We start from the raw sequence: 13,115 nt of genomic DNA on the forward strand, positions 1-13,115 counted from the left end.
GGGTTCAGGAGACATGCTGATGAAATTTTGGTAGCACATCCTTGAGGTTGGCCTGGTTTAAGTCACTGGCTATGATGAACAAGGCTTCGAGGTATTCCCCAAAGAAAATTTCTAGTGTTGTATACTTCACTAAGTGCGCTCTTCACTGCTGCATGCGGTGGGTGGTAGACTGCTGTCGGAATTGTGGAGGTGAACTCATGTGGCAGGTAGTTTGGATGGATTTCACTGCTAAATATTCTAGTCCGGGGAACAGTGACTCATCAGGGTTGCCGCATCTGGGCACAAGGAAGTGTTATTTAGGAAGCAGATCCAGCCAATCCTTGTCTACAAGTTGTATCAGAACTATAAAGGTGAATTCTCTGCTTGGTACTGACTCCATCATGAAAGCATATTTATGATGCTGATAAAAAAAACCATATGCTTGACATGAAATAGGGTACACAACTTTCCTTTCTTATACGAACTGCTTTTTTGAAGGAACTGCAGGAAGGAAAACAAATGCACTCAGGGATAATGATCCCCGAATTAATAAAACTTGCGATATTGATCTATCACACTTGTACAGCTTACATTCAGGATAACAGAGTCCAGAGTTAAAGAGATTCTGTATTTAAAAATCAAGCCACTCACCTGCTGCTGCCATGTGCTCACTGGTTCGAATTGGTTGAAACCCCACAAAAGGTACTTGCATTGATAATATTAAGCCCACAATGTAGAAGGTGCTGTAAGCTGTATTAAAAAAAATAACAATGTAAAAAAAACCATCACTGCTCTAAATCCAACACAGCAAAAAACAGGTTTCCAAAAGGATACTTCTTATGAACATGGTTACGTATTCAAATTCCAGAAAATCCTCCATACTGGCACACAGACGGTCACCACTAAAATAAAACCTGGGATTAGAAATTAAGATATACATTTAGTTTTGGTTATGAAGAGCTTATGTTTAGTTATTTTAGAGGAGTTTTGAAGAAGTGCAAAAGATTGAGTTGTTTCATGTTTTGTGGAATCTTTCTATGGAAAGTTGAATTTTTTAAATCAATGTAAGAACACCAGAACATTAGTTTTTCAAATACACTTCTGGAAAATCACATAACTTTAGCTATTGACAGAAAGTGAGGACTGCAGATGCTGGGGATCAGAGTCGTGTGTGTGGCCCTGGAAATGCACAGCAGGCCAGTCAGCATCCGAGGAGCAGGAGAATCGATGTTTCAGGCATAAGCCCTATTCCTAATGAAGTCAATTCTATTGCTCCTCAGATGCTGCCTGACCTGTTGTGTTTTTCCAGTGCCTCACTGTCTAACTTTAGCTATTGCTTGTACTCACTTCTTAGAAACTACTTGCCTTGGTTTTATGATCGTCTTGTCTGGATACTGTTTTATTGATGAAAAGTGAATCTCTGCAGAAACAAATCTTTCCCACCCTCTACCCCCTCCTTTACCTTGTGCAAGCATGTTTTAGGTTGTTTAGAAGGGTTCATACTTAAACTCTCATATTTAAACTTCAGTGAATAAGTTTTATTTTATAATGAAGCAATAATTGTGCTTCTTTAAGAAAACTGGTTGATGGCTATTTTTAATTCCAGATCTAACACAGAAATCATATTTGGAACAATTTATGAATTAATCACATTGGACAAAGTAATTTAATTTGCGTTGTGATCTATGGCGCGGTGGAACTACAGAAAGACTGAACTCCTACCATCTCAGTTGTAACACTTTATAGACAATTTTTATAAGTAAATTTAAATTATTAAGGTATCATGAAGTGGGAAGCATTTTGTTTTAAACAAATATTAAGATATACGATTGTTAGGATTATAAGTAATCTTTCTAAATTTATCTGTGAATGAATTTAAGAAATCAGACAAAGGTACAAAACACTTTTATAGAAATTAAAGCCATCTTTCTTGTGATATACAAGATTTGCTACATTTGTTCTGATACCATTCTATCATATAATTGTAAGTTCTCTGATGCTACATTGATATATTCTTTTTATATAGTTGAGACAGTGACCAACCTGCAATAGAAGAAAACAGAAGACTGATTCAGTCAGCAAGTAAACTGTTTTAAATGTATTAAATGTTGACAGATTAAGATCAATTGAAAAGCAGGAAGGTTTGTTTTTCATGGCAAATTCAATTTGCGATCAAAGACATCAAACTAAGGCCCTCTTTGGCCTTCTCAGGTGGATGCAGGAAATCATATTGCACTATTCAAAATGCAGATAAGCTGTTGATGTCCTGATGCTTAAACAAATACAACCAAATGATATCTGATGGTTCATTTCACTGCTCTTTGCAGGAGCTTGCTGTATACAAAACGGTTTTTCTGTCAATCTACAATTGCAGCTGCTCATCATAGGGACTATTATTGGCTATAAAGCAATTTTCACAGGGGTGGCATGGTGGCTCAGTGGTGAGCACTGCTGCCTCACAGAGCCTGGGACCCAGATTTGATTCCACCCTTAACCTGTGGAATTTGCACATTCTCCCAATATCTGCATGGGCTTCTGCCGGGTGCTGCGGTTTCCTCCCACAGTCCAAAGATATGCAAGTTAAGTGTACTGGCCATGCTAAATTGCCCATGTGCAGGCTAGGTGGACTAATTGTGGAAAATGCAGGGTGATGTAGGGGAGGTGCGCTCTGTAGAGGGTTGGCATGGACTTGATCAGCTGAATGGTCTGCTCACACACAGTAGGGATTTCTAGGATGAGTACATGATAGAAGAGAGAGAAATGCAGCTTCATTGCTTCTTTCATTAATATACTGTAAAATGTCATTGCTACTCTATTAAAACAAAAGTATTGCAGGCACTGGAGATTGAAGCAAACAAGAGCAGAAATTCTTAGAGAAACTCAGCAGTCAGGCAACATCCGTGAAGAGAATACAGTTATGAGGCAGGTTGATGTGGACAAAGCATGTGTCTTCATATTACAAGTACTATTGATATCAGACCATTTTTAAAGTTAGTCATATTTGTAGAATATTTGAATAAATAGTATTACAGTAAAACCATGACAAGTTCTACTGCATGGTGGCCACCCAGGAATTCATGTTAAATGGAACTTCAAGAAAGCCATAGAAATGGCTTTGCTTTCAGATTTGCCTACAAATAGGCAAAATCTGTTAAAACACAGTAATATAGTAAGTGCTGGAAAAAGGTCTTATTTTTCAATTTGCTCAGACTTACAATGGCCAAACTTTGGTTTACTCTGATTGTAAAACCGTGCGCAGATATTATACACAAAGGGGGCATCAGAACTGTCAGCTTTCATGTTTCCGAAAACAAAATAAATAGGAAACAATGCTAGAACGTGGGCCAACATGTACTGGATCATGCTCCATTCTTCAGGAACATGACATGAAGCAGGTTGGTGATACTGCAAGACAATTTTGCAAAACAAAACTTCAGTTCCTCAAAGAGAATGACTATGAGGTGACCTGTTTTACATAGTTTACAAAAGCTATGGGACAAGTGAATTACCCTGAATTCTCAAGCGCAATCACATTAGGTAGAAGCTCTGGAGAATTGGGCTTGTTTTCAAAAATAACATTCTTAGCAGGACTTATACACCTAACAGTAAGGTCCTGGGGAGTGTTGCTGAACAAAGAGACTTGGGAGTGCAGGTTCATAGCCCCTTGAAAGTGGAGTCGCAGGTAGATAGAATAGTGAAGGCAGCATTTGGTATGCTTTCCTTTATTGGTCAGATTGAGTACAGGAGTTGGGAGGTCATGTTGCAGCTGTATAGGATATTGGTTAGACCACTGTTGGAATATTGCGTGCAATATTCTTATCAGAAAGATGTTGTGAAACTTGAAAGGGTTCAGAAATAATCTAGAAGGACGTTGCCAGGGTTGGAGGATTTGAGCTATCGGGAGAGGCTGAATAAGCTGGGACTGCTTTCCCTGGAGTGTCGGAGGCTGAGGGGTGACCTTATAGAAGTTTATAAAATCATGAGGGGCATGGATAGGATAAATAGACAAAGTCTTTTCCCTGGGATTGGGAGTCCAGAATTAGACGGCATAGGCTTAGGAAGAGAGGGGAAAGATATAATAGAGACCTAAGGGGCAGCTTTTTCATGCAGAGGGTGGTACGTGTATGGAATGAGCCGCCAGAGGAAGTGGTGGAGGTTGGTACAATTGCAACATTTAAGAGGCATTTGGATGGGTTTATGAATAGAAAGGGTTTGGAGGGATATGGGCCAGGTGCTGGCAAGTGGGACTAGATTGGATTGGGATATCCGGTCAGCATGGACGGGTTGGACCGAAGGGTCTGTTTCCGTGCTGTACATCTCTATGACTCTATTACACTAACAGACTTCCACGTTTTGAATCTTTGTTTCACGTATAATTCATTGCACCTTCTAATAAATTCAATCTATTTCTGGATCAAACAGCCTGTTGTGAGGCTAACTGTGGTGTTCTTCAGGGAACTTGTGAAGCAAGTGTTACATGCTAATTAGTTCATTTCCTCTAGCTTTAAAGAAAATAATTCCCTTACTTGAGTTTGCACTATATGGGTCTCCAACAAGCTTTCAGTAAAAATAGTCTGAGTCCTGTACCTTTCTGTATTGCAAAGAATTCCACAGGCCCTTCACAGAACTGATGTGCCCAGCTTTAGTTTTCATTTTATGCAAGGAAACAGTGGTTTCAAACTGTATGGATTATCTGACATATATTTCATTCCGTACAATCATTCAGAAAAGGAAATTAAATGGTTAACATCTGCTGCTGGGAAAACACTCCAGTACATTATTAATGAAAAAGTAGCAGGACATTTAGAAAAGCTTAACAATAGAACAGAGTCAAATTCATTCTGTGAAAGGAAAATCATGTTTGATTAGTGAAATATTCTAGAGTTCTTTGAGGATATAACAAGCAGAGTTGATAAAGGAGAACTAGCAGATGTAGTGTATTTGGGATGATCCTATTTGGCTCCATAACGGGTCCTTTTCAAGTTATAAAGTGTCAACTAGTGGATATTCATATAACCTTAATTATTTCAATATATATTAATGTCTTGGAGAGGGGACAGGGTGTAATACATTCAAATTTGCAAAAACAGGTAGAAGGGCATTTGTGGTGATGACAAAGAATTTGCAAGGGGACATAGGCTGAATGAGTGAGCAAAAGCTTGGCAGGTGGACACTAATGTAGAAGGGAGAGGTCTTGATAGGAAGAATCAAAAGATAGACTACTATTTAAAAGCCTGAATATGTGAGATTCTCTACCTCTGAAAATTGTGGAGGCTAGATCACAAAATATTTAAAGAGGTCAGAGACAGGTTTTTGAAATATTGAAACATTCAGTGGCAGGAAATAGGGGCTTAGGCCTGGGGCAGATCAACCATGATCTTATAGAATAGTGGTGAACGCTTGAGGGGCTGAACGGTCTACTTTTGCTCCAATTTCAGATGGAGTTTGATTCAGATAAATGCAAGGGGCTGCATTTTGGGAAAGCAAATCTTAGCAGGACTTATACACTTAATGGTAAGGTTCTAGGGAGTGTTGCTGAACAAAGAGACCTTGGAGTGCAGATTCATAACTCCTTGAAAGTGGAGTTGCAGGTAAATAGGATAGTGAAGGAGGAGTTTGGTATGCTTTCCTTTATTAGTCAAGAGTATTGAGTACAGGGGTTGGGAGGTCATGTTGCGGCTGTACAGGACATTGGTTAGGCCACTATTGGAATATTGCGTGCAATTCTGGTCTCCTTCCTATCGGAAAGATGTTGTGAAATTTGAAAGGGTTCAGAAAAGATTTACAAGGATGTTAGCAGGGTTGGAGGATTTGAGCTATAGGGAGAGGCTGAACAGGCTGGGGCTGTTTTCCCTGGAGCGGCAGAGGCTGAGGGATGACCTTACAGAGGTTTACAAAATTATGAGGGGCACAGATAGGGTAAATAGACAAAGTCTTTTCCCTGGGGTCGGGTGGTCCAGACCAGAGGGCATAGGCTTAGGGTGAGAGGGGAACGATATAAAAGAGGCCTAAGGGGCAACTTTTTCCACACAGAGGGTGGTATGTGTATGGAATGAGCTGCCAGAGGAAATGGTGGAGGCTGGTACAATTGCAACATTTAAGTGGCATTTGGATGGGTATATGAATAGCAAGGGTTTGGAGGGATATGGGCTGGGTGCTGGCAGGTGAGACAAGATTGGGTTGGGATCTCTGGTCAGCATGGACAGGTTGGACCGAAGGGTCTGTTTCCATGCTACATCTCTATGACTCTATGTCCTTCATGAAGTATTCTTAATAACTTTCTAGTTGTGCCAAAGAATAGACTTAGGAAACTCTATGACAAAGGAAACACACCGATCTAACATTTCTTTGGATCTTTTAACCTCATCACCACATTGGGCAGAGGATCTTGAAGAAAACATGACAGCGTACATTTTATGTAAAAACTCCTTGCCTTTAAATATTAGCAATTCAAAACACCATGCATTGACCGTAAAACAACAGTATCAAGGAGATCAAAGGCTGAAGTACAAAACGCGAGAAGTTTAGAACCCCAATGTGTTTCAATCTTTATTTATTCTGCACTTTTAAAGTGTGCACAAAACGTGGAGTATATTATGCATTACTGCACAGGCATTTTACTTGACAAATCTGTTTACACTTTAGTGGTAATGTGTATTGGCTCAAAATAAATTATACGTGGTAACTGACTGAAGGGATTAAAAGGTTTTGGCTCAAAGCACGAGAGAGAAATAGTTGAAGAGTGTGGTGCTGGAAAGGCACAACTGGTCAGGCAGCATCTGAGGAGTAAGAGAATCAATGTTTCGGGCATAAACCTTTCATCAGGAATAGTACGGCTTGTGCATACATAAATTACATGGTTATATCAAGGCAGTGGTCATTTGAAAAATTGTGGCAAATACTGAAAATCTGCAGTATGAACTTCACAAAACTCCATTTTCTATTATTATTGCATAATATCATTTGGCAAAATAATCACTTGCCAACAAATAAATTATTGGATTTCCTTCTCAAAGTAAACTTGTCATCCAAATTAGCGACAGAGAGAATACGTCCTGTTCACTAGATTTGAACCATTTTTGAAAACCTCCAGGACTAAAACTATGACACTCAAAACACTTGTTATAGTACTCAAAACACATGCATTTTCTGCTAAAGCTTCAGATTTATGTCAATCTCAATAATATTATTGTCTGCAACTGCTGTCTTATTATCTACTGATGCATTTCCTATAGAAGCGGTGTTTACTTAATTCCAGGTTGAAATACTCATTACATCCAATTTCATATATAAATACCAATTGTAATGTTATCGAGTAACTTCATTAATTTGAAATGGCATTTTTTTTTTGACATGTTTTGAAGTCACTGCTACATAGGAACTTAAAATTAACGAAACAGCCCTTTTATAAAAAAAATGAGATGCCTTAACTAGTGCATCATCTGAATGTCATGCATGCATACAATGCCAATCTGGCAAATCAGAGTAAAAACAATTCCAAAAACTGAATGTTAAAGCATCAATTAATGATCTAAATGTTAAAAGTGTTCACTAATGAGTAGAGAGTAGGGTTGGACAGGGATTCATAGGCTAGTTAAAGTACAGGTGGAGGCAAATGAGCACATTGTGTCTGTGCTGATTCTATGTAAAAGCAACTCAGGTGGTCAGATTCTTGACCCTTCTAATAATAGTAGTTTCTCCATATTTAAGGAGAAAGTGACGTCTGCAGATGCTGGACATCAGAGATTGAAGACTAATGCCCGAAACGTCGATTCTCAAATGAGCACATTGTGTCTGTGCTGATTCTATGTAAAAGCAACTCAGGTGGTCAGATTCTTGACCCTTCTAATAATAGTAGTTTCTCCATATTTAAGGAGAAAGTGAGGTCTGCAGATGCTGGACATCAGAGATTGAAGACTAATGCCCGAAATGTCGATTCTCCTGTTCCCTAGATGCTGCCTGACCTGCTGCGCTTTTCCAGCAACACATTTCCATCTCTTTCTCCATATTTACTCCGCTTGGATCCTTCATGATTTTGAGCACCTCTATCAAACCTCCTCTCAATCTCTCTTCCAAGGAGAGAAGTCTCAGCTTTACCATTTCATTCTCATGGTTGAAATTCCTTATTCTTGTAAATCTTTTCTGAACCCTCTCAACATTTCGACAGCCCTCTTAAATATTGCATCCAGTTCTGGACTTTCTATGAAACAGTGGTTTGGTCTCCTTTAGTAAAGGTTCACAAACCACCCATCTCCCTCCATTCATACTCTGCCACTATTTATAAAGGTTGGGATCTTGTATGCCTTATAAACCACTTTCTTATTTGAAAATACAATATCTTATGGATATTATTTGGAATAACAATCATTCAGCCTGAGTATTTCCAATGATTATTCACAGGAGGTAGACTGCTGTGGAGGTAAAGTAATTTACTAGACTTTGCCAGATGTTGGCTCTTTTTCCATGACAGTAAACATGTGAGCAAGGGAATAACTACAAATTAAAGCCAAACAATAAAACCAAAATCTGAGAGATGGGGTGACAGTGAGAATAGATACAAGACATTAGATGAGAGCATTATTTTTAGTGCTATAATCATTTTATTGGCAAAATTAAGCAGGTTTATTTAAATGCAAAAATATTGTAAAACTAAACAGCAGCAATTTCACCATATGCACACACTGACCATTTAACCAACCATTTATATATTTGAGTGTTTGCTTGTAACAGATATTCATGCTGTATGCAATCATATCCATCGCACATTGAAGCATTACAAAATGTAAATATCTGGCACAATCACATTTAGTTGACCTGATAGCATATTCACATCAAAACAATGAAACAATATCAACTGAATAATGCTAACTGGTTCACATACTAAATTCAGTTGGAAATACACCAAGAAGAATCCCCAAAAGTGCCCCTAATAAACTGTACTTAACTGCCATTGTAATGAGGAAGAGGGGTGGCTGGCTTCAAATCTTGTTTGTCAGGCGAGGGGATTTAGGCAGAGATGTAGATGCACTCACTCATTTTGCAGAACCGTATGGAGTTGAGAGAACAGTGTCCACAGCATTGCTGGATCAAGGAAGCAGCCTTTAAGCAATTTCCATCTCTCAACTCAATGTTCCCCTTCCCATCCCTCATGCAGCATCAGCAGCACTTTTTCCCAAAAGTTATTCTTATATTGTTCCCTCAGAGTTGATCACCCTGATGTACAGAGCACCAAAAGACTTTGAGCCATTGTAAAAGGAATTCTTACACTGTAAAGAATCCACCTGCATTTTATGATTTGACAAACAATTTCTCCAGGATTTTGTTTTCTGATTAGAGATCTTTTTCCTTCAAAACACCCGTTTGACAATTTGCCATGCATCGGTGCTCTTGACACAGTAAGCAATGCAGTCCAGTGAACTAGTAGGCAGTATTTAGCAGTAGTTTTTCTATTGACACAAGTTTTGCTGATATGCCTTTGTCACAATCTGTATTAAGACAGATATTGTATGGAACTACCTTGAATAAACTACATAAGTTACCTGAATTTCCTTCACTCCTGAAATAATTCTTCGTGGTTGTAATTTTCAAGTGGTCTATTTTGTTTTAGCTTGAAGCTACTGCAGCTTTATTTGGTTACTAACCACAATGGAATGAGACAACAGGAATAAGTATTATACTTGAATTTCAGTGCCCTTGGAAATACCACAAGAAATCAAGCATGGCTGTTGAGAATTGGGGATCCCCTTAAATCTGTGTTAACTCAGTATTCCATATTTGGTATTTCCTGCACAACATGCAGTCTCATCTAACTGTTATATCAGTAACTAGTCATTTGCAAATGTAAGCTCATCTCTAACGAAAACAGAGAAGAAGGCATAATAATCTTCAAGGTTCTGACTCATGTCAAAGTTTTATCAAGCACCATCCGATCCCATTATCAATGTAGTATACTGGAAATAAGGAGGTTTTTTTTTGTCCCGGAGGTGAAAACTAACCTTGATATAGCGGTGCTTAAATGGGTCAACAGTCATCTGACTCAGGCGTGGCTGTTCCATGGCTGCCGGCCAAGAGGAGTTAGACAAGTGATTGACAGAGCATTGATGGCAAGCCACCAAAGACCATCACAAAAGGATGTAGCAGTGTGCTTTGTCTACTCCTCCATTCTACAAATTGGCTCCAGGAATGAAAAATATTCTCATCTGTCACAGGTCATACATTTCCTTTCTTTGCCTAATTAGCTAATGTACCATATTGAAACCACTGCTTCTCAATAAGCCACCGGAAAATTACAATAGATTGTACATTGTCTATCTTAGGTAACTGTGATCACGAACACCCTAAAATCAACATGACCAATAAAGCATAATAATAAGTGTACAATTAATCCAACTGTCCAAGGCTTAACTGGAAGTATATGAGTTTTTTTTTGGAACAGAATAATCATGAGTTTACTGACCTATATAGATTCTTCTACTGAACCTCTGCATCAGTAGCAATACAAATACATGCAGCGGAATGAGGTTGATAATGAACACATAACCACCCCATGCAGATACCTGAAAATCAATGGACAAAAAATAATTAAACCTAAAGTTCAAATTAGATACAAGTAAAACTACAATGCAAGAAAACAATCGTTCCCATGACCAATAAGGCCAGTACTGAAACTATGAAAATTTCACAGCAGATTAACAAAGTATAACATATAGCTGTCTCAGTTCATTTAATTCTTTCATCACTGGCTTCGTGCTTTCAGTATTTATCTTGTAGGTTTGGGGAAGAGTTCTGTCATCCCTGACTGAGCAGTAGATAGAACTCTGAAGTTCAACAAAAATTCTTAGACGTGAAGAAGAAAAAAAAGGATAACTCTCATCTCTCCATATCACGTAATTCGATGGATTGTGCAAACAATACCATTGAAGCTGGACATATAATGGAGGTTAGCTTCGTTGTTTGAACGGTTGATTTGGAATGCAGAATAATGCCAACAGTACAGGTTTCTTGTTCTGGGACAATGGAGATTTTCATTGTAAAATATGGATGTAATTTAATTTCTTACTCTATTCAGGAACACTTGCATCAATAAGTAGTGTGATGCGTCACTATTCAATGTTGTTCCTTGGTTGAGCTACCTTGCAGAAAGATTGAATAAATGATGAACCTTCTGAATTCTGAAACATTTTCTGGATCAGAATAACAAGAGACAGATAAAAATCAATTATAAGCAAATTTGTGTTTTCTTGTTTAAAATTTACAATAATTGTCTATCTGGGCTACTTTGATTGGTCAATTAGGGGATGTGCCTGTTGTAGTTATTTATTGGGTGGTGCCTAGTGCACATGAAGTAAATAAAGCATGTTACGGACATACAGCTACCAACAGCTGATGGTAAAGAAAGATAGAAGGGGTGGTTTTGAGGAAAATGTAAACAACATAAACCAAGGAGAGTCCAACAACATTACCCTAGCTAAAGTTCCAGTGAGAGATCAGATTGATGGAAGGGAGGTGATGAAATTAAGGACTTAAAGTTGACAAAATGGAAGGGATAAATATTTGATACAACTTACTCAAAAGGTATTCTCTGTGCCAAAAAAAATGAAGATTCTCTAGATTTGAATAAATTAGTTTTAGAAAAGCTGTTATGTGAATTAAAATCCATCAATGTTGACTCAGTAGATGAAGATAATAGTCTACACAGTTTCTATACAAGCACAAATGTAACTTTTACTATGAAACCTGAATCCTAAGCAATAATTGATAGTTGGAAAGCTGTTTTCTTTGATGACAAATGCTGAAATTATTTGACAAGATTTCAAGAAAATAGAGCACAAATTTCTCAATATTGAGCTGATCAGATGTAAATTTGCTTTTTCAACTCAGAAGAAAATAGTTCCCAATTAGACATTTAATATAGTTACAAACAGCCACAAGACCAGACTCTAGACGAAACTGGTATTTATAATGCATGCTCCATTTTTACAAATGCAGTTTATGTGGCTTTTCACAGAACAAGTCTTTGGTGAAAGAATAACCAGAAACGTATATAAAGAAGTACTGTTGCAATAAAGGTACTAATTTGACTGCAAACAATTTGCAGGCCTCTACTATTTAAAACATAATTTTAGTCTTAGTGAATTTAATGAGTAAATGAAATTTGGAAAGGAAAAGATTAAAATCTAATAAATGCTTATGAAGCATTATATTGTTAGGTGCATTCCTTAGTTCTCCGTGAAATCTTTTTATATAGCTGTGTGCTATACAGGTAGCTGAGGGAATTGTCTAGATCAATGCTGCCCAGATAGAATTAGTTTTCAGTGATTACCCAAAAGTTATTATATTCACACACAAAAATGCAGTGTATTTTGATGCAAGGATGCTTATATCTGATTTTGAAAATCATCTTTCAGTTCTAATGACTAGGTTTGACCAAACATACCATAAAATCAAAACACTTAAGGAGCAGGGCACCAACTAGAACATACTTGGTAAATGAGAGTCAAGTCTGGGATTCAGAGACTTGAAGTACAACAATGCAATCATCTTGCTGAATCATCCGAAATCTCCACAGATGAAATAGGTGGCATGATGGCACTGGTTAGCAGTGCTGCCTCACAGCGCTAGGGACCCAGGTTCAATTCCAACCTCAGGCGACTGTGTAGAGTTTGCACATTCTCCCCACGTCTGTGTGGGTTTCCTCCGGGTGCTCCGGTTTCCTCCCACAATCCAAAGCAAAGATGTGGAGGTTAGGTGAACTGGCCATGCTAAACTGCCCATAGTGTTCAGGGATGCGTAAATTAGGTGCATTACTCAGGAGTAAAATGTACAGTAATAAGGTAGCGGAATGGGTTTGGGTGGGATACACTTTGGAGGGTTGGTGTGGACTTGTTGGGCCAAAGGGCCTGTTTCAACACTGTAGGGATTCTATAATAGAAGTGTAACATACTGAATTATTTTCAGCTTTGATAAAATTCCAGGGAATAATGAAAGAGTTCAACTTGTCTTACCATATAAAAGTAGGACAAGCAGCAACATATCGTCCAGAAAACTGAGCCAGTTTTTACAGATTTGACCTGTTGTGAAAAATGCACAGGAGACAATTATGAAGATCATCAATTTTAAATTAAATCTTACCATAG

At 38.1% G+C, this 13,115-nt stretch overlaps 1 protein-coding gene across 1 annotated transcript in view; it reads right to left on the reverse strand.

The window, feature by feature from the left end:
* stt3b (STT3 oligosaccharyltransferase complex catalytic subunit B) overlaps positions 1–13,115 on the reverse strand; it is a 75,313-nt gene that overhangs the window by 34,284 nt on the left and 27,914 nt on the right. The window contains exons 3-5 of the mRNA XM_043719214.1: positions 12,984–13,049; positions 10,436–10,535; positions 631–729 (exon numbers count right to left, since the gene is read on the reverse strand). Of these exons, the coding sequence (XP_043575149.1) occupies positions 631–729; positions 10,436–10,535; positions 12,984–13,049 (265 nt within the window). The remainder of the gene's footprint in view (positions 1–630; positions 730–10,435; positions 10,536–12,983; positions 13,050–13,115) is intronic.

This window comes from Chiloscyllium plagiosum, chromosome 29 (assembly GCF_004010195.1).
Source record: "Chiloscyllium plagiosum isolate BGI_BamShark_2017 chromosome 29, ASM401019v2, whole genome shotgun sequence".
Classification (NCBI taxonomy): domain Eukaryota; kingdom Metazoa; phylum Chordata; class Chondrichthyes; order Orectolobiformes; family Hemiscylliidae; genus Chiloscyllium; species Chiloscyllium plagiosum.